Source organism: Macadamia integrifolia, chromosome 5 (genome assembly GCF_013358625.1).
Source record: "Macadamia integrifolia cultivar HAES 741 chromosome 5, SCU_Mint_v3, whole genome shotgun sequence".
NCBI classification, from domain to species: Eukaryota; Viridiplantae; Streptophyta; class Magnoliopsida; order Proteales; family Proteaceae; genus Macadamia; species Macadamia integrifolia.
Genome location: NC_056561.1, coordinates 529,335 through 551,460, shown reverse-complemented (window position 1 = coordinate 551,460; position 22,126 = coordinate 529,335). Strand labels below are relative to the sequence as shown.

The window sequence follows — 22,126 nt, the reverse complement described above, 5'->3', positions numbered from 1 at the left end:
GGAGGGGATCAAATAACGGCCAAAAGCTCAGGTGCATAATACAAGAACACACCATAGTACAGTACCAACAATAACACAAACAATATAACTCTTCCAAATCAAAAGATCACCCACAAATCATGTTATCAAAGGCCCAATGAATGGAACAATATCACACTCGATAATTCTTTTCTTGCATGTGCTTCTGTTGTATGCAGGGCCTGATCCCTATTCTTTTGGTGATAAACTTACCCTATCTTAAGAAGGATGAAGAAGGTTTATGTGTATATTAAAAGCATCAGGATCACTAAGCAAGAAAGATACCACAAATGTGTGTCGACTACGTGATAAGTCAACTAGTAACTAAGGTTTATCCCAGTTACTGAGGAACAAGATGATAGACTGAGCATTAAAAAATGATTTATTTGGAAAAAAAAAAACTAGACTTAGATCATTGATGAACAACTGCTGATGGAGTTGAAAAATGAGCATATCAGCAAAGCTGGAGATCTTATTTCCCGTTGGCACAGGAATTGCACTAGATAGATAAAGAAGGAAACTCCTGTACTGCAGGCAAACTCTATCCAATCCAACAAGAAATCAGGTAATTTCTAGCAATATGATCTTCCAGAATCCAACTGCAACATAATATGTATCTTCCAATGTTAATATAACAAAAGGGTGTACCCATTGCATGAGGCTCCGCTACTGCAGGGTCCGGGGAGGGGATACGTACACAGTCTTACCCCCACTTTTTGTGGAGAGACTGTTCCTTGCTCAAACAAGCGATCACTAGGTTGCAATAGAGCAACCTTACCATTGTGCCGAAGCCCGCCCTCTTTCCAATGTTAATATAACATACTATGTGTCAATCAATGCTTCATATTAGAGCTATAAACTATTAATGGTTATGATCAATGTCAGGGCTCATTCTGACACAAGGATATGCTACACAAAATATAAAAATGTGGAAAGCAAATAAAGTAGAATGCAGAGCTTTAGTGATAGGACTGCCAAGTTAACAAAAATAGATTAGTTTAAAAACACACGAACCCTAGGCGTGCCAGGAAGGAGATTAGCAAACTCTCTGCGAACCCACGGCTCAAATAGACAAAGTAGGTGGAAAAGGAATAGTAAATCTTGTTTGGATAAAGGAAGCATTCATACTCGACCCGCGTCTGGACTCCCCATTCGGGCTCACTTCCTGACAACCCAGCCCACAAAAGGAAATGGACAGGCATTGACAAAAGTCGAAGCCTGGTTGCAATGATGCATCAAGCCTGGGTCTAGTCCTTGGACAATTTCATGCTCAAAATTCTCGAGTTTCCATGAATTTTTTATGTTGACATATTTACTATAGGATCATACTTTCCTGGCTGGCAGAGAACTATTGTTGAGTACGGAAATAACCAAAGAATTCTCAAAGAGTTACTTGAAGATTTTCACCGCAAAAGTCTAAAGGAACATAAGAATCATCAAATCTTCATTGATCAATAAAAGCAAATGAAAAGGCCAAAAGAAGCTCAGAGCAGAGAGAAGTTAGTAAACTTCATTTGCTTTACAAAATTTAATGGTACACCAATGTTGACAAATGACTCATTTGCTTTACAAAGTTTTTTACAATTTTAAGTTCTGAAAGAACTACATCATTTATAGAATTCATTAACCTAAAACATCAAGCTTAAGACAACACACTAACACCCACCATGTAACAAAACTTAAAATTCAAGAAATTCTCAGGAAAACTGCTACATCTTACTAGAGCCATCAATAATCTTTACATCCTTAATACACTCAAGTCACCTTGGAGAAGAAGAAACATCTCTTTTTGTTATTCCAAGAATCTACTTAGGTAACTGACTAAAATCTGAAAGTTTAGAACATGATCAACACATGCATCATATATGTACAAAACCATGATTCAAAATTTTTGTGGAAATAACCGAAATTTCAAAAAATACTTCAGTTTCAAGAAACCTCGAAACAAAACAAAGGAAGGTCAAATCTGCAGGCAAACCAGATTTTGACAAGAATTTTGGCATTTTGACTGAAACTTCGATCATTTCGGCAAAGCAAAATTTCAACTCATTTTGTCACAATTTCAAGATTTCACCTCCTTTTGCCTAACAACTCCAAAACTGTTGCAAAACCTCCATTTTTTTGGCAAGGTCCTTCATTTCGCTACTGAATCAAGATTTTGTGGTCAACTGTGGAACATTTGGGTGGATTTATGGCATCATTTGGCCAAATTTTCCATCAGTCTGTTGTGATGGAATTTGAGAGATTCTTCAGACAGACGTCATAGGGCCAAACTACCACTTCAGGTTTTTTTTTTCTTCAATCTAGTGCTGCAAACATATGTCAACATGCTTAAATAGGCAATGCCTATTAGTTGTATATGATGACACTTTTTTGACATTGGTGTACCATGCACTATTAAATGATTTTTCTTCATTCTTAATATACTTTTCAATTGCTTTTATTAAATATTGTGTTTTCTAGTACTAAATAGGCGTAGAATAGGTTATATACGAGAAATGTTCAAATATGTGTAGAGATGCTTAATCAGGGTACAATAAAGTACCAACCTAGGGTCCAAAGCCGAACAACCATTTTGGATATATATATATTTTTTTAACAATCTAGAGGTTCAAATATGTCTAGAGATGCTTAATTAGGGTTTCTCTGAAGTTTCAGGCCAAATTATGGCCATTTGACCACTGAAATGGCAGACCAAATTGTGCATCCGAAATGTACAAGATTTTGGTTGAAATCTAACTGAAATCTGAAGGTTGAGACCAAAGTCTCAAACTATGTACAAAACTACACTGGATTTTAACCATCTCCTTTCCGTAAACCAAGAATTTAGTCATTTGACTGATCAGAATCTAAAATTTAATGACATGATCAACATATGCACCATAATGCATAAAAACTAGTCCAAGAATAAATTTTTTTAACAAGATCCTTTTACCTAGTAGCAACTTCCAAGAGTTTGAGGTGTCCATCATGCAATGGATTAAATGAACCAGATAGTATGATCTTTCTCTCGGAACTTGAACCATTTGTCTCTGCAAATTCAATTATTTCAATATAAATAATAGATAAGCCATGGAAATCATTTCATGCGTTTAATTTTTATTACCAATAAAGGGCTTGACTTTACCATCTGAAAATTGATAAACTTTCATGCATATCTGACTATCTAAAAGTTGCTGTAATTCTTGATCTTCATCAAAGAGTTCTTCAGATTCATCAGGAACTTCTGAATCATTCAATTCTGAAACAAAAGATGCTGAAACTTTGCATGCATCTGCAAGTGCCTACACCGGTGAAAATGAGATGATAATATATAAAACCAGCAAAATTAACTATGTCTGAAAAATAATGAGGGAAATGACAATGGAATCAAGCATTCTTCATTCAGCCACAGTGACAGTATAAAATCCCCATAACACCTCCATCATGGAAAGATCAAGTTTAAACAAGTTTAAATTATATTGTGCTATGACAATTTAGGGGAAGTAACAAAGAATCGTTATTAGACAAATGACCTTTTAGTTCACAAACTAAACACCATAATCATTGGATTGTTCAGACTAAAGAATGCATATCAAATTTTGAAGGGATATATAACTAACCATTGTAGGCCTTCTATGGTTGATAACCTAAAGGGTATAATTAATATTCAATCATCCAAAACAAGAGTAAGTTGTTCAATATACAAATACTTGAGAAGCACATGGGGCTTCTACTTCAGACCTCCTACATGGTGTTTCAGTGAGTTCCAATCAGTTGAGATCATCCTAAAGTGATGCGTCTCCATATTCCACCACCCCCCCCCTACAGAAAAAAAAAAAGAGTACCGTATAATTTAACTGGATGCTTGCTCTTTGGGATCCTGGAGTCCTCAGGGTCTGAGGAAGCATTCAGAAACAGATTGGTGTGGGGATATAACTATATAAGTAATCTGAGGACCTATTGTATAAGCAATTTTGTAAGTTGGACATCAGACCGCTGGTTTGTGGTTCCAAATTGGCTTATTCTCTTGACATTTGAGAGTTGGTGGTTGGGGGTGTTCAGCCACGTTAGCATCATCAATTGCCATTTCTAGTTTTGTGGAGCCCAGCTACTACTCTATCAGTTGAGTTAGCCAAACAAGGTCTCACCAAATGATGCACATTGGGACATGCCCCACAATTAGAGGTTGGTATGCTATTCTTTATACTTTCTCTTCTTTCTTACGGGTGTGTCGGGTCAATAACACTCTACCACAACAAGTACCGTCTCCACTCCTTGACCGTTTAGATAAGGCTTGGGATCTCCATCAATCCGGTCACCTTACTGATCCTCGAATCGAGCGCCTCCTTGATGCGCACAATGACTGGCTCATTGATCATGCTACTTTTTATCCAACCAGCAGCACTGACAGTTCTGATAGCGACTAGAGTTATCTTCTCGTAAGACGTGTGCTTTATCAATAAAGTATTGTATTGTTGTAATGATGTCTTTGTACTATTTGTTGTAATGATGTCTTTGTACTATTTACTTTTATGTGTCGGTAGTCATAAGTAGGACCCATATGGAATCCACTATGTATGGCATCCAATGTACTCTTTTCCCTATAAAAGGGCTCAATGTTAATGAAGATGGATCATCGAATCCTTGTGTGAAAAAAAAAAAAAGATTTGGGACTACAAGACTGAAGCGCCACCCACATAAACGCGTCTAGTAGGGGAAGGTAAGGCCCAGCTTATATGACCGCGGTGGTGGCTAAGTCTCCCCGATGTGGGACTAAGTTCTTTAGTACCCGACCAGAGACGCATCGGATTCCTTCTTGTTCTTTTCTCTTCATCTCTATTATTTCCTCTGTCAATAATCTTTGCTTCATCCCAAACGAATAATTTTTTTTTATTGTATCTTTTGCCAATTGGATATGAGAGACCATGAAATTTTCCCTTGTCAAACCTGCCAAATGGGTGAAGACATTTCACCTTCAAGAGGGCTAAGGACCATTTACAAGGGTGAGGAGAAAGGCCAACAATCACTTGGCATGTACTAAAGTTGATGGAACCATTTTCCAAAGCACTGCATAATTTGCCTCTAGCTTCTAAATTTTGAAAGAAATATAATCAACATAATTTTATGGCTAAAATTTTATTGCGCACCTTGATTAAAAGATGACTTGAAACCTTGTCTTCTAGTTCACGGGTTCGCAAACCCTATAAATTGAAAGATGAGCATCTAAGTACCTCAATATCCTAAAATGTAACTTAAAATCAAAGATGCCAGACAACAGCTGTCTACCTTTGACAAGGTAACTTTAGACACCCAATGTCGATCACATGTTCTTGTTGATAGGTAAAACCTATATGGAGCCAACCAACAAAAAGTGAAGTCCATAAATGGTAAAAGTTCATGTAATGAAATCACAAACTATTCAATGGAAAAATAAAAAAATAAACAAACAAATGAGGGGAACCAAAACACAACCAAAGAAGGGTGAATGCACATAACAATAGGAAGTCAAAATACTGGTCGCAAAAATAACCAGCACAACCCCCTGAATCCAACTTCGATAGTAAATCTTATACTTCAATCCACAGACTAGCATTCATTAGTTTGGGGAAAGCATATGAATAAAATGTGTTTTTTGCACAAATAAAGGCAACCAGCAGTAGATATGTTTGTTAACTATAGTTGCAATAGTAGATTACATTTGTTTATGTGCACCAAGAAAATTCTTATGATCATTTCTACAAAAACATTTCTGTTGGGATGGATAAACTTAAATGTATGTAATATGCATTTGTGGGTTTTTCTTCCACAAATGCATTTACTTTTCACTAAAAATACTCCTCAAATTGTTTCAGAATCAATTTTCACGGGAATTAAGAGCACATGTTAGTCATTTGCTCTCAAGAGCCAAGAAAAGAGCATGCTGTTATTGAGTGTTCTAACTTTATCCACCTATGAGATACCATGCTTTAAGTTGTAGCATGATATTTAATTAGTCCTCACTTGTACAAGATTAATAGTTCAGAATAAAAATAAAAAGGACTCTACCTGTCAATATCAGTCCTAATCACGTCACATGGAACATCAGTATGAATCCTATAATCAGTGGGCCAGATGCCCTTAAACGAATGAATGAATGCTTAAGAGTTGTCATAGAATAAGCTAGAAGATAAGTCCCTTTTCACGCCTTTTCCTATAGAGAAATGCATAGTCGGATAGGTGTATATACAACTAAACAATGAAAGAGTTGAATACTACTAGGAAAGAAATGTCATAACTATTCTGTGTCATCAAGTCACCATAATGCGCATCATGATGTAATCCAATAAGTTAAATACAAAGCAGGTAACATCTATGCTGACAACTGATGATAAAAGGTTTAAAGCAAGAGATAAGATAAAAAAATATGTTAATGATGAGACGAAAGAGAAGGTAACAATAATATTTGATACCTGTGATCACCAAGTTTTGGATGTGAGCTAGCCAAAGAGCCAGTGAAACCCACACCTACAACTGGATGACCTATAAAAAAAGACAAACAGAGGTCATATTAGAGTTGATACATTATACATAGTTTATGAAAGCATAAACATGCTATCAGGCACACACTAGGATATCCAAATACTGGCACATGTTTAACATAAACCGGCATGATCAAGCTCCAGACAACTAACACATTCAATTACCACTCATGCAATTGTAATCATTAAATTATTCAAGTTCTAGAAGAAAATTTCCACCCAAAAAAGAAGTTCTAGAAGAAAATCTTAAATTGTCCATTAATATTTCATGTTTGCTCTCTTTTAGCCAGTCTATAATGCATAGCTAGAAAATATTGAAGTTCTCTGACATCCCTCAACTATTTCACAGGAGGATGATTGTTCCAGCTTTCGGAGCAGTCCAAATTTATGATCTAGCGCCCAACTCTTAAAATGTCCATCCAAGCATGAAGTCAAGTCAGCATATCTAGAATGAAATTATAATAGCATGTATGTAAGTAACAAAGCACTTTGCTCAAAGCTTCAATGAAACATAAGGCTTGTCAGGATATCACACATTACAAGAATACAAGCAAAGAACACATGTAATGACAAAGTGTAACACAGCTATAGTTGGCATTCCATTTAAAGACAAGGAGCAATAGCTCCACTGCTCCATACAACCTTGCAATAGCCCCACTACTTTATATAACCCCTACTGTAATATTAATAAAAGTAGTAACATAAAATCTATTCTACCTCTTACCTCCTAAACAACAGAGCATTGCAAATAAAAGCACCAAAAAAGGAGGCAACAACAGTTCAGGGTTTGCATAAAGAACTCTTAAGATTGTGTTGCTACAATGACAGTCTTGACCAACTCCTGGAAACCTATCATTCCTTATCATCATTGACAGATTGATAAATAAGAGGATTATTGTGCAGAAATTTACCAAAATACAATATGTGAAAATCTCCCGAGAAAAGAAAAACATATTAATCGCAAGAACACACATCCTTCGATATCATTTTAAATGAGGACATCACAATCATTCTATAGACTGGATTCCTTCAAGTAAGAAATTAGTGAACCTGGTCTAGAGAGCTTCAGCGCACGATTATAAGCCAACAATGCCATGTCCTCGACAGTTTGTTGGCTAGTGAAATGAGTGGGAATCTGCAAACAACTTCGAATTCAGAGAAACCCAAAAAATTTCATTGCCGCATTTAATCATAGACAAAAGGTTAGGTAGCAAAACGAGATTTGAGAATCGAGTGCAGAATTATTCTAAGGTCAAAATCTGATAAACCGATCATCGAATTACCCCACATATGGAAATCTATTAAAAACCATCCAAGTATTTGTTAATTGACTAGGCATTTAAATCTCGCGAGATATATTGGTAATTCAGAAAGGGAGTGCGGTGAGAGGACTACCTTGCCGAGCAACTGGGTCATGGACATCTTGGAGTACGGGACCACAGTTTCAAGGACCGTATTAGACGCACCAGGGACGGACATCAACCACCAAAGTGCCTGTTTTTAGTTTTGATCGTTATGGATTAATGCAATTGATCACATCCTGAATAAATAATTAGCACAGAATTACAGTCAACCAGTAGGGTGAAGTAAAGAACGACAATAACAGAACCTGAGAAGCTCCGCCAGAGAGATACAGGACAGCCTGAGCGGGGCTCGAGTGCACGGCTTCAATCAGCGGACGAATCAAAGCGTCAGGCATGTCTTCTGGAGGACTGGATGATGATCTCTCTCTCTCTCTCTCTCTCCTGTCTGTGTCTCCGACTCTCACTCTCAAAGTCTCAATTCAAGACTCAAGATAGCCTAGGGAATCAGATTATCTCCTACGCAGCATTGGACGACTGGTTGCACCAGTCAATGGCGGAGTTGGTTTAAAGTGCTAGATTCCCCTTGTAAAAATAGCCGTTCATGGCCGTTTATTTATAGATTCTTTATTCTCTTTATTTAATGACTGGAACTCCTGTAAACATATACAATCTTTATGGTCTTAAGCCACTACTCCATAATTTGCTCCATTTTAGGGCACCCATGTTAAGGCAAATCCAACCTTCTTTGGGAGAATACCAAGCCAACCACTGAATCAAAGGAGAAAAGATTCCAAATCCTTGAGAACCTGACATATTGCTCCTCACATGTCAACTAATCAAGTGAATCAGATAAGTAGCTTGATTTGCTTTTGTCCAGATATTAGAGTTTCAGGGTTATAGTCTTACATCTGTTTGTTTCAATACTTGAGGCTTCCATATTCTTGAAGTGCTATTTCCACCTGACCAAAGTATAGAATGAGAACTTATAGTCTTATATCGGTTTGTTTTAATACTTGAGGCTTCCATATTCTTGAGGAGCTTTTTCCACCTGACCAAAGTATAGAATGAGAACTTAATTAAACTCATAGATACCACAAGTTTTTAGTGCTTCCTAGCCGACATCACTTTTGCGAGTAGAAGGAAAAACTACATGATATTTGCATAAGCAGCATAAACCAAATGAGCCAAATGATTTCTCATAACTATACCAATTCTATCAGGACCAAGAGCTCCATGAACTGAGCTATCAAAATAATTCTTAATAATGTTCATGGATGGAGAATCCCAAGCTATCCATTTATTAATGAACAAGGAAGAAAGCACAACGTGTCTTATTACACTATTCCTTCATTGTGTAAGGTAGTGTCATCAGGTATTGTGAACTTACCCTTCTATGACTCAAATACTTGAATACAAGTTAGGTACTGATCTCCTACACAATTAGAGTGTTGTTTTGGACTTTTTTTATTGCTTACTATGATTTTGCTTTATCTCTGCTAACTATAGCGTCATCATTTCCCATGAATTATGTCCAACATAGTCCTATGAAATGCTCGCTCCAAGTACTTAAGATAAAGCATGTTGAGTTATTCATGTCTAAACATCTTTCCACGAAATATTTCCATTTCCCCAAAGATCAAACTATAGAACAGAATCAGAATTTAGAAACTTACTGAAACTTGCAACACAGTCATAAAAAGAACAGGCCAACAACATTATCAGGCAAATATTTGACACACTAACGCACAATATGCCAGACCATATTTATTCTAAATTATTAATTCGTTTTTCCTGATAAGAATATGAATATGACAAACATTTCCGTTCTTGGCATTCTGCCTACATAAGCCTTGTATTGAAAAAAGTAATCAAAAGAACCATCTACATGTAACATTAAAAGAAAAAAAAAATGGAAAACACACTCCAGTAACTCTCAAGTAATTTTTAATTTGACTGCCTGTTGGGAGTTTCCTCACTCTTGGCTTTTCCCATAATCATGTCAGTGAAACTTCCCCTCATGATTCGCCTGAACCTTGTGTCCTCTACCGGGGTTTGTGGAACGGCCTTTGGAGATTCAACTGGTTCTGGTGGATCTCCACTCTCTTTCTTTCCAAGCAACCCTCCTTCACCAAAGAAACTGCTCACTGAGGAAGCAATGCCAAGATGGGCACCCATCACCTTACTTAATGTTTCAAAAGTTCCTCCTGACCTTTCCCTCATTATTATTTCAAGGGCTTCTTTATGTGCTGGATCAAGTGAATCTGGGTCTTTAAATAGGTTTTGTATTGCAGGTAGGAGGAAATCCCGTACACTAGTTGCAGGAAGATCTGTGCCAGTAGAAATGGAATTCAGCATAAAAAAATACCTCATAAACATGAAAAAAACATGCAGTCACATTCACATGCATGACCAGGGTTGATTAAGCTTCCCAATGGAAAGTCACAAAAATAGAAATCAAGCACCATATAAAGATTGAAACTTGCCTAGAGTTCACCAATACTGTTGGTAGAAAGGTCCCTCAGATCACATTGGACAGGGACATTGTTAAAAACCAAAATGATTCAAGAGAAAAGTTTACCTGCTGAACTCAAGCAAGCTTAATTAGTGGCCAGTCGTTGAAGAGCTGTATGACTCCCAGCACAGAAGTTTTTCTTCTTTTTTTTTTTTTTTTTGGGGGGGGGGGTGGGGTGGGGGGGTGGGGTGGGGTGGGGTGGTGGGGGGCGGTGTGTGTGGATAGCACGATCAGGTTCCCCCACCGACTTTGCCCAGGCCTAAGTGTAGGTGAAGTGGTGGGCGTAACCATCCCAAACTGGGTTATGCCAATAATAGCTGTAGTCTGATGTATTTTATAGCTAAGGGTGGTCAAGAAAGTCTGAATAAATAGTGCAAAAATATCCACAGGTTGAGTGGTGACCATAGCCTCAGCTTCAGAAACATATCTTCTGAAATTCTACAGGGACCTTAGCATCCGGATACCGACTTGGTGTTTAAGATGATAATTGAAATCAGCAGATTTTTATTACCAAAGAAAGAGTATCAGTCCTTGTGAATAGCAAACCTGTAGCATCTAGAGCACGGATGGATTCACAAAAAGCATTAGCCCTCTCACGGCGTCGCATCACATCACTTCCAGATGTTTGAATGGTTGAAAGTTGAAAAATCTTGGATAAAAGATGTGCATCAAGTCAAAGGAACAAATTTCATGGCCAGAACAAGAAGAAATGCTAACCAGAATGTTAACTAAAGCATCTTGTGTAACCAAAATGGTGAACACTCTTTTGATTACACTGTCTTATTTATCAAAATTTTTTTAAGTAAAGGGTAAAAAGGCTTTTCATAATAATTTTAAAGTAGTTTACCATTATGTCATCCTCAATAGTTGTTAAATGTCATTGTTTTTCACAGCTTTCGATTACCCATGTGAAATGACAGGATTTTACCCTCATTGAAAGAAGAAGTGTTATACTAAGAGGGGGTGATTATTGTTACTTGATACGCTCAAATTAGCCGCCCAATAAGGCATGGACACGTGGCACCCAACTACAAGGGATATCCAGAACAGATAACCAGAACACCACATCTAACCACGAACTTCGGATATCAGGATTGCAAGGAGACTTGAGTCCTCTTCAGGTAGTAGAGACATACCAGGACTCTAGCTACCTAGAAGGGAGAAAATACCCAAAAAGGAAATATTCCCCACGGAAGTAGGACACGTGAAGGATGGAGTCCTCCAAAATCGCCCCAAGCTCGTCAAAGAGGAGAAAGACGTCTCCTTGTAGGACTCAGCAGGAGATAATCCTATAAGAATAAACCTGGAAAACAGAACCAGGTAAGTTGACTAACTCGCATTACTCTCTGAAACACTGTTGCACGGGTCTCTAACTTGGGTGTCAGAGGACTAATCCTGGAGCCACCTCCGAGCCTCTGCCTTCTGTGCTTGTGCAGGACCGACGCTCAACCTTCCATAGATTCTCGGTAGCAACATTACTACTTTCTCACCAACTATGGTTAGAACAAGATTTTCCCAAACATAAAAATAATTAAAAGCATGGAATCAGTTCTTATTTAAATTGGTCAAAGTTGAGGATATAATCTCGTAGCCTGTCTGTTGTATGAGGTACAGCCACCACCAATGCACGAACAACAGCAATTGTAGCTTCGTGGGATCCATCCTCAAGAAATGAATCCATCTGAACACGTATCTTGTCGATAATCTAAAAGATGAAAATTTTGGTCAGACTCAAGCTGCTCAATAAGTCGCAAAACCAAATTAAGAACAAAAATCAGTTACCATGTCACTTTTGAAATGTTGGGCTACAGCTCCAAAAGCATCTATACTTGCATACTTCACATTGAGATTCTGATCAGAGCCAAGAGTGACAAGGGCAGGCAAAACATGAGTTGATGCAAGTTTTGCATCAATATATGGAACCTATTCACAAGGGGAAACTTGTGTTAGAAATGAATAATTTAGTGTTATGCTAACAATGAAAAATTTAGTATACTGTAGTACATACAAGGACTTTCAGCAGATTGGCAGCACTGATCTTCAAATTTACATTGGCACTGACAACCATTTCCCATAAAATATTGAAAACTATGCCATTATGTTCTTCAAATGTGCTGCATCAAGGAAGTGAGCAATCAGCCAAAAAGATAGTTACAAGCAGAAGTCTTATCACATAAACTTACTCTCCCCGCCGCCCCCCCCCCCAAAAAAAAAAAAAAAAAAAGTCGACACAAAATGAAATACAAGATTGCAAAAATGCCAACCATAGGAAGCGAGCTGCATTAATGATCTCAGCATTAGAATTTATGGGCTGATCCTCCTTCATTATGCCTTGAACTAAAAGTTTTCTAAGGTATTCTGCTAATTGCTCATGCCTGCCAGGAGCACCCAGAATACCCGCCAAGAGAATTGGAAGGACACACATTGTCGCAAGCCTCTCAGCCACAACAGTTTTAGGTCGTAAACCTGCAAATCAGCAACACCATAGGAAGCTTGTGTGATTGTAACAGTGAATAATGGATCCAATGGTGTGGTAATTCAGAAAATTGTCCACACCCAATCGGCAAATGACACAAAAGAATGTTAGGCCAGTCACCAGTGTACTTTTTTTTTTTAACTTGAAAACGGTGTTTTAGTAAATACACATGGAACAAATTACCCTTGTGAATTTACCAAAAATTTACCCTTTAAAACCTTCTTGACATGTCAGGCACCAGTGAATGTGGAAGTTCTGTCCCACATTGGACTCCATCCACACTAAATAGTTTATTAACCTCATAGGCATTTGAAATTACTCTTACCTTTGATTCTTGACTGGACAGCAAGGGGAATACTTTTTAAATCAAAAGTATCCCCCACTGCTACCAAGAAAACAGGCAACATTACGTGTGTCAAATAATGATCCCCAAAGCGTTCGGTTACAGCCAACAAAAACTGCATTATAATATCAACATTAGCAACAACTCTGTACAGCATAGTATTAAAATTTAATATAAAAAAATGATTGTTTCATTACACCAACCCTAAACAAATGAGTCCCCCAGCCCCAAAAAAATCCCTAAATATTCCCAAAAAAAAAATTAGAGGAATGTCAAGAATGAATATCGAATAGATCTTGTACCTTTGTCATCCGATTTCTTAGATTATCTTCTTTTTGAGGTAACAAGCAGGCAAGCCGAATCAAAACTGGCAAACATTCAACGTGCAGCCAATCAAATGCAGGCCACTCTACATATTCCCTGATCGGACCCAAAAAAAAGAAAAAGATAGAATCAAGTAGGAAGTCAGACTTTCTTTCTACTCCCCCACCCCAAATTGTTATAAGGTTCTGCTTCACCTAGGACAAAAATGATAGACAATAAAAGGGTTGGAGAACTTAAGCGCACCCTGTATACTGTTCAAGCAAGGAAGTGGAGAAAAATGCACTCCCTGGTTCTGAAGTTGCAAGAGGATCCATTGGAGAAGGAAATGGGCACATCTTAATTGCTTTCTGGTGTACAAATGGAAGCATCTCTGTCAGCATACGCAGTAAAACATCAACATTCCAGCGCTCACGTTCACCTAAAACACGAAGATGCGACTCCACTGAACCTTCAACCCCCGAAACAGGAGGACAACGCTGACAAATTAGAAAGACAGTATCAGAATCCGAGATTGAAACAACTTCCAGGGCCTAAAGTAGGGAAGTATTCATCCACCAACCCTGAGAAAGAGAAGGTCTGTAAAAACTCGATTGGAAGAAAACACACCTGAGAACAGCCAACAATATGAGAAAGTAAAACTTGCAGGATGTGGTCCAATTTGTTTCCCCAATTTATTACTGCCGGAACTAATTGTTTGAGTGAAGTTTCGACAACTACGCCCGATGGATCGCAGACCAGTTGGAACATCAACTCCTCAACCTATTCAACAAGGAAAAGTAATTTTGGAGAAACTTCTTTCATATTTTTTCTTAAATTTAACAAATGTTATTATTATCATTAGGGGAAAAAGCTCCTCCGCTATTCCCGGAATCATGTTTTAAACCTGTTCTAGAGCTTACATTGCAGCCAATCCTGCCAACTCAGTTTTCTGCTCCATGATTGCCTCTCAGCATATTTAGTGAGGCTGACCTTGAAATATTTGTCCATATTCGGAAAGAGTGGAAGCAGCAATGCCAGGTTATGAGCAGCAGCCTCCCGGACAACTGTTGCAGAATCCTCAACCAGTTGTTGCACAATAGACAAAATGAGCGAATCACGAATCTCAGGTCGAACAAAATCTGCCAGCTCCCCACATGATTGAGCAACAAGCATCCTACGCTCCTCATACATGTGATTTATCTACAGTCAAGAACAAGGTTAAATATAAAATAGTGATCCCTAAACAGCAAAGGATGAAAAAAAAAAAAAAAAATTACGCAAAATGGATTCATCTCACTTGTTCCCAACACTGTGGAAGCAATTCTGATTCAGTTCTCATCTCTCCTACATTCTTAGCCAGGCTTACACAGGCCTGCAATTGTATTTGAGCAAGATTCAGCATTATGTCCAGATCATGAATATGTTAAAAGATTGTAGGATCAGGTTCCACAAGATATAATATGGCAAAAGAATAACTAGGGCGTAAAATGTCAACTTACATCCATTATAATTCGTCTCTGCTGTTCATCTGGCCGTTTAATTAAATTAAAAAGAGTATGTGTCAAGGAGTCACGTGTGCTGCTGTCTGGATGACGCTCAATTGCACACATTATTAGAGGTAGGAGTTCCTGTAGGTATGGATAGCATCATCAATTGAGCACCACAACCATGGATAGATGAAGGGAATATGAACAACAGATTCAGAAGAAAACCTCACGATGGTTGATCAAAACATAAGGTACAATTTTAGGCAAGGCATCTGAAAGGATCTGAATAGTTTCCAAACCCTGTCAAAAAAAAAAAAATATTCGGCCACCAATGATAAGGCCTAAAATTCTCTAAATGAAGGTATTTTATCCCATTAAATGCTTACCATATTTTCAGAAGCAGTCTCCCTTCTTTGGTTATCTAATTTAATGATGATTCGACCATCTTCTGGTGGTGATTCAGAATCATGTTTGATATTCTCATCATTTTCAACTGAACTATTACCATTTGAAGAAACTTCTAGTGTCTCATGTGAAATTTCCTGAGGCTGAGTTTCTTCATGGGTCTGAAGACATTCACCATCTTCAACATCTGAGATGCCAGATGCCACGTCTATAGGATGAGATGATACAGCTCTATCTTCATGGATCTCAACAACCTTCTCTTCCGTCTGTGTATACTCTTTCTCACAATTGATGGACTCTCCAGGATTTTCAGCAACCGAGTTCTTTGCTTTTAAGCTGTCTATTTCCATCTGCAAAGATTTTATTTGTGTCTGATAGTTCTCAGACTGGGATTGCAACTGGTCAAAATCTGCAGATACCCAATGTCTGCTAGATCGAGATCCTTCAATATGCATTTTCAGTGAAGTAATTTCAGCTCTGCAGTCATTAAGTTCCTTTCTTTGACGCTCCAGAGATTGCTTTAAGTCATGAATCTGCAAGCAATGTATAATAATAAAAAAAATGCTTCAATAAAGTGACATAATCAAGCTGGAGGAAGGAAACAGCTCAGACGAAAGACTACCAGAATGTCCCTGTCCTTAAGGTCCTTATGGAGAGCTTCCAATGACTTTGTTAATGCTGTTATTTGACCATCGGCCACATCCTTGCTTTTCAACAAAGATTCCTTTTCAGAATTCAGCTTTTCATTTGTCTTGAGCAACGACTCATTTTCCCGAATAAGAGAGATTTTCTCCTGAAACACAAGCAGCCTCAATCTATGATTGATGTACATCCAGAAAATTATCCAAATCAAGTATAGACAGCATGTAGGGTGGATATCAGCTATTTAATTTCTAAATTCAATGCTTTTTTTTTCTTTTTTTTTTTATTAAAGCATATGCAAGAATTGATTTCTATTTGAATGAAGGCTGAAATCAAAGTAAAAGTTACAGAGCTCCATTTGACACATTTTATACAAAAAAAAAAAAAAAAAAAAAATTGGGTCGACTTTCTGATGCAGCTCAGAACGAAAATGCCAATAAGATAAAAAATGAAGAAGAGTTTTACTGCAAATATAAGGAACCAGGTACATGATAACAAGGCTTAAAGATGACAACTTAAATCAAGGGTCTCTTGGGGAATCACTCACTCACCTAATTCCATCATTTTCCTTCGATGGGCTTATCTACATAAATAGGTGGACAAGGAACTATTTTCGGCCACATGGCAGGTCGGATGGGACTAAAATTGCCAGACGGCACGGTCCCTTGCTCATACGTCAAGTTTTCTTCTCAGTAGCCTTGCGGCAAAACTAAAGCATTGAAAAATTAAGGATAACCAAGAAGGTGCACATGAATACTTGGACAAACGAGGAATGCATAGACATACACAGGAGGGTAAATTATTTGGGGGCAGAAATTTACAAAAATGTCCAATCCAGACCATTCCCTACATATCCAACAATTAGAATGGCTGGATCACACTTCCACATGGTACAATTAGGAGTGCCTATCCAACTATTTTTGTACCCATGCAGGTTGAGGGGAACTTTTCGACTCAACCCAACTCAACCTTATCCCAAGTAATTGCGAACGGCTATATGTATCCTTTCCCAATCAACTCTATTCAAAGCCATACTTAGTACTAATCCTAAGCTATGCTGGTCTTTCCTAACCTCTTTTCCTGTAATCTTTATAGGCCTACCCAGCTATCCTCCACTCTTTTAGCTCCTCCAATCTGAATCATATCACAGTATCACCCATCCTTACTGAAGCATTCAAAGGCCTCTACTGAGAAAATTTACCAACAATTAATTTTTCAAAAATAAAAGATGGACTACTTGCTATTGAATATGACAGCCACATTTTGGAAATTCAAGGTCCAGGCTGTGGATTTCCCAAACTCAGGTCCTCACAGTTTTGGAAAGAATCACAACCAATAATATTCATTTTGTGTGAGACGGTTAGTCAAAAATTCAAAAGGCAATGGAACTGTATACTTGACGTCAAGAACTCTGGATTACTAACACCCCATAAGCTTTTGAAAATAAGTACTAAAGATAAAAAATGCAAGGGTTAAAATTGATAGCTACTTCCAACAATTATGCATGAAAAGATAAAAAAACTATGTGCATACACAATTCCAAGAAATTTCTCATGCCGCATGTGATCTAATAAACCATTGATGAGCAATGGCCAAACTTGCTTGTTTCTCAACAAATACCTCAGCTGCCTCCGCAGTGGATGAAAGGTATTGATAATAATAATGCCGTAAAGCATCTGGTACACAAGCAGGCGTGTTCTGCCAAACATCTAGGTCTTGGTCTGTAACCTGCATGAAAGGTATCAACAGGTTATCATGGAGTCACGGTATTCTGAACAAACACGAAAAACATATCTATAAATAAAACAAAATCATGAAAGAGCATGGAAAGTAAAACAAACAAACATTTTTTTTATCAGGTGCCAGTCTGTTATACTTCTTTTAAGGGGCTGTAGAAGTGAGTTATTGCATGCAGATTGCCGATGCCAGGTCTCATGTTTGAAATAGGTGCCATGCCATTTGGTTGTCACGGGAGCTAAGCTTACATAAAATAATATTATTAACCAATAAATTATAGTTTTGTCAATTATTAGTTACATTGATTTGATACTTGTGTACTTTGATGTCTTCAAGCCAAATACTTGAACTGGGAAATATAGGGAACTTGCAATGATGACAGCCTGCTGGCTATCATGAAGCACTCGTCAATGCTTAAAGGCATCACTACCAACCAGATAGGCCAAGCTTTTACAAATACAATATAATAATACACATGCATAACGCGTGCACGAGTACATGGTTGTGCTATAGCTAAAACAATATATACCGACAGAGAACAAGGGAAGGAAGAAAAAAGGGGGGGGGGGGGGGGGGAGCAGAGTCTTAGCCAACCTCTTCATAAAATGTCATGGCAGTAAGCCGATATCCAGCTAGAAGCAAATATTCTTTTAGAGCACAATTAAGATCTTTACGCTCACTGTCCTTCAAAGGGCCTAAATCAGAAAAGGAAGTATTCCTCTTTCCCTGTTGCAAAGTATGCCCATTTTCCACAGAAACATCTATATTGGACCCTGCAAAACATAAGCAGGAAGACAAGAAGTTATAAGCCCAGTGATGTAAGGAGACTGGAAATTTTCATGAGGAAGTATGATTGATCACAAAAAACAAGAATTTTATATGATAACTCTTACAATACAGCTCTAGTAATAGTTGCAGTGACAGTTTGATGCATAAAGGTTCATTTCTCACAAACTGCAAAACTCATCACCTCTCCCTCCCTCACTCTATACTCAGTAACTCCACTTGTCTCAAACCTTGTCAAAGAGATAAAACCTCTGTCCAAACCAAATTCCTTATTCCAACAATATGATAAAATCCATTCTGGTGACATCGCAATCCAGGGAAGAAAAAAGAAGAAACTTCCACTAATTTTAAAGGCCCAAGTTGCCAGTGAGCAACCATTGAATTGCAACTTGATTCTGCAGCTATAAAACTATCTTCACCGCATGATTTGGCAGATTATTTTGCAAAGGGTAATTTACGCAAGCCATGTAGCAGGAACACACAACCAGGAAAAGAAGAGAAGCACTAAAAGCAAAAAACCCAGAGCTTGTTCCATTGTGATAAACAGAATGAAATCAAGCATAACCTTCTATCCAATGGTACTCCATATCAAATCTCCTAGAATATTTCCAAAACAAAATCTGAAAAATAAAATATGTGAATTATAAATATAAGCCCCTAGAAATATAGAAACAAGTTCACCTGTCTATGATATTAAATGTTCACATGCATTGGAAATTCTCACGTTTAATGGGGCAATTTTACATATAACCATACAAGCTATGCAAGAACATTTTATATTTAAGACAATAGAAATGCAAGAAGGCACATTGATGACTATAAAAGTGACTGAAAGGTAAGGCATACCACTCAAATCATCTGGAGATGATTCAGCTCTCTTTTTCAATTCTGTCTTCAGTCTTACAATATCCTCTTCTGCTAAACGTAGTTCATATTCACTGAGTGCCAATTTTTCTACTAGCGCTTCTTTCTCTTCTAGTAAACTCTGAGGGTCTGCAACTGGTAACAGAATACAAAGAAAATGATTTTTTTTTTTCAGGTTTATGCTTCCCAAGGCATGAGGAATGATAAATGAAAAGTAGAATCATTTATTTGTAAGAAAGAAATACCCCATATACAAACTAAAACTTTCCAACATCAGTTCATCACAGAAAATCAGGACCAAGAGAAAGATAGTAACACAAATATTACAGAAGAAAAATAAAAGGAAGGACGAAGGGAGAAAAAGAGAACCTTCGCATGCTATAGCAAAAAAAAAGGTCGTACCCAGTGCAAAGGGCTCTCGCTACAGCGAGGTTTGGGAGGGGCATTGTGTACGCAGCCTTACCCCCTGTTTCGCAAGCTATAGCAAATGTAATATAAATTTGTTTTGTAACAAAATAAAAGCAGTTCACTTGAATAAGTCAACTATGCTTCTCTTTTCCCTTCCCCCCCCCCCCCCCCACCCCAAACAAAAAAAAAAAAACACCAAGTTCTACTTGCAGATTAAGCTCATTCAGTGAATGCAGAGACTCTGCCAATTAATCACCAAATGATTGCTTTTCCCAAGAAAAAAGTTCAGGTTTTATCTAAAAAATTTCTTCATTTTGTTTTCTGTTAAAAAAGGTTCACTCTTGGTTGATTAGAAGAGCATAGGTTTCAAATTTTTATCCCAGCTGAGATTCCTGAAATCAAAATTATAGTGCATGGTATTTCCCTGTATTTCTCCATATATTTCTTTATTGGTGACTTTTTTGATAACTGTGAGGTGTTATCCATTGCTACACAATTGGTGTCCTTTTTTTTTTGAGTGCATCGAGGCAGGAAACTGATTAAAACCGCATATAAATTTGTAGCAAACCAGGATCTGAAACCAGTACATGAAGTAGAAAAGAGAGGAGAAAAGAAGAGAAGATACGCTGAACTAGGAGAGATTCAGAGAGTGCTCTATAGTCCTCCCTCCTGTATTTATATTACTAGCTAACAGTTAACAAATTCTAAGTAGGACTGTAGGAGTCCTACTCAAGAGTACAATCCTATTCACAAACTAATAAGGAAACATAACCACATCACAATAGGGACACTTGCCCTATCGTGATCAACAACAGTAAGCCTAATTCCACTAGAGTACCACAGGGGTATTGGTTGTACATAACAAAACTGTTGCAGCACTGATGGTGGTAAAATATATCCAAGCTTTTCACCAAATAGTTCTTGTGCATATATCTTCAAATATATATGGCCTTTTTAATGAAAACACCATCTCTCACATAAATTGCTAGTTCATACTTCATATGTGTCTTTTTTTCTTCTTCTTTTTGGGGGGTTGGTATGAAAAGAAGGTTAATTCTCCGCAAGCAGAATTCTTGCTTTCGCTTATTTTATTTATGTAAAAGAAACAGTGGATAGTTTAGAATGGATTTTGTAGTACAGTATGATTTGTCAATTAGGATCGATAATGTATAAATACAAAATGTTGGAAAAAAATTTAATAAGATTATACAACATCAAACAGAAAATGGCCCAAAAGTGACCACAGGAATGATAAAAACAAGTAAATAAAGAATAAAACCTCCCCAACCAAGAGAACATAACAATGAAGGGAACAACCTTGCGTTTCCAGTGTATTAGATTCTATCAGCCCAATTACCCTGTGCAGTGCACTATCCCTAACTCAAACTACAGATATCATGCCAAGCGAAAGAGGGGGGGGGGGGGGGGGACCATGGTGTTCTTGATAAATTCCGATGATAACGGTATTTGGAAATATCTGCAGAGTGGTAGACAACGCCCGAAATGAATACTATAGTGTTTCTCCACAATATGACTCCATGATAAAGTTCTAACAATGAGATCTTGGATGCTAATGTCTAACGCATTATCTCGTTCAGTTAAATTATACAGCGGCTGAGAGCTAACACAGCCAAGTAAGATGCACCTTCCAGAATCGGATCTCGTAGTTAGACCGTATTTAAAAAAGACTAAATAGAAGGTTGAATTGGCTAAAATTCAAAAGAGTAACAGACTGAGACGAGTTTTAAAAATCAACAGCGCCCGGAAAATTTGAACGTAAGAAAGAATAAGAAAAGAGAAAGTACTCAAACCAGATCGAATCAGAAAACTTTAGCATTGAATTGCTTGCGCATTAGCTTTAATTTAGATAAAAGAAGGGAGAGAGAATGGAGGAAAGGGGTAAGTTAGTACCTCGGAGAGTGTTGAAACGAGAGATCTGATCTGAAGGGAACTGCGAGGTATCAGCAAATAACTCCTTGAGCCTGATAGCCTGTGCATCTCGACCATCGTCGAGGAGCTCGTGAAGTAACTCAAACGCAGTCAACAAGTAGTTCTCTTCGAGGAGAAAATTGACGACGCAGTTGCAGAGAGAGGATTTCTCCACGTCCATAGGTCAACGGTGATTCGTCTATCCCCGATACCGGATCAATGCATCGTCGATAGATTCATTTCAACTAAAATTACGATCCGAAAACCAAAGTCTCTTCAGATGTGCTCGCGAAGAGAACAGGAGTGTACAGAGGATCGAACTGGGAGGTGACTCCAACGCCAATGGTGAATTCGGAAATCTGAATAGAGAAGATCCTCGTTTTCTCTTACTTCGCAATTGTCTCTTACGACA

General features: G+C 37.8%; 2 protein-coding genes across 2 annotated transcripts in view; both read right to left on the bottom strand.

The window, feature by feature from the left end:
* LOC122079147 overlaps positions 1-8,677 on the bottom strand; it is a gene marked incomplete in the record, with an annotated part of 11,373 nt that extends 2,696 nt beyond the window's left edge. Inside the window, 8 exon segments of the mRNA XM_042645404.1 lie at positions 2,954-3,050; positions 3,146-3,302; positions 5,148-5,201; positions 5,287-5,347; positions 6,450-6,519; positions 7,569-7,653; positions 7,914-8,012; positions 8,128-8,677. Of these exon segments, the coding sequence (XP_042501338.1) occupies positions 2,954-3,050; positions 3,146-3,302; positions 5,148-5,201; positions 5,287-5,347; positions 6,450-6,519; positions 7,569-7,653; positions 7,914-8,012; positions 8,128-8,217 (713 nt within the window).
* Positions 8,678-9,551: 874 nt separating this feature from the next.
* On the bottom strand, positions 9,552-22,126 carry LOC122079146 (RAB11-binding protein RELCH homolog). Its single transcript, XM_042645403.1, has 20 exons — positions 21,697-22,126; positions 19,360-19,512; positions 18,322-18,500; positions 17,611-17,718; positions 15,971-16,141; positions 15,330-15,881; positions 15,169-15,243; positions 14,956-15,084; positions 14,754-14,828; positions 14,447-14,656; positions 14,084-14,236; positions 13,721-13,953; positions 13,456-13,573; positions 13,136-13,268; positions 12,599-12,800; positions 12,343-12,448; positions 12,117-12,257; positions 11,916-12,039; positions 10,881-10,997; positions 9,552-10,149 (listed from the first exon to the last, which is right to left on the bottom strand). Exons 1-20 carry the CDS (start codon positions 21,893-21,895, stop codon positions 9,767-9,769), a joined length of 3,561 nt encoding a protein of 1,186 aa, XP_042501337.1. The 5' UTR covers positions 21,896-22,126; the 3' UTR covers positions 9,552-9,766.

Excerpts from the sequence above, each read along its gene's own strand:
- LOC122079146 (XM_042645403.1), bottom strand. The coding sequence starts at position 21,895 with ATGGACGTGGAGAAATCCTCTCTCTGCAACTGCGTCGTCAATTTTCTC. Across the intron at positions 14,657-14,753 it reads TTCCACAGTGTTGGGAACAA|ATAAATCACATGTATGAGGA; the intron begins GTGAGATGAATC and ends TCTTGACTGTAG. Across the intron at positions 12,040-12,116 it reads AACATTTCAAAAGTGACATG|ATTATCGACAAGATACGTGT; the intron begins GTAACTGATTTT and ends TTCATCTTTTAG.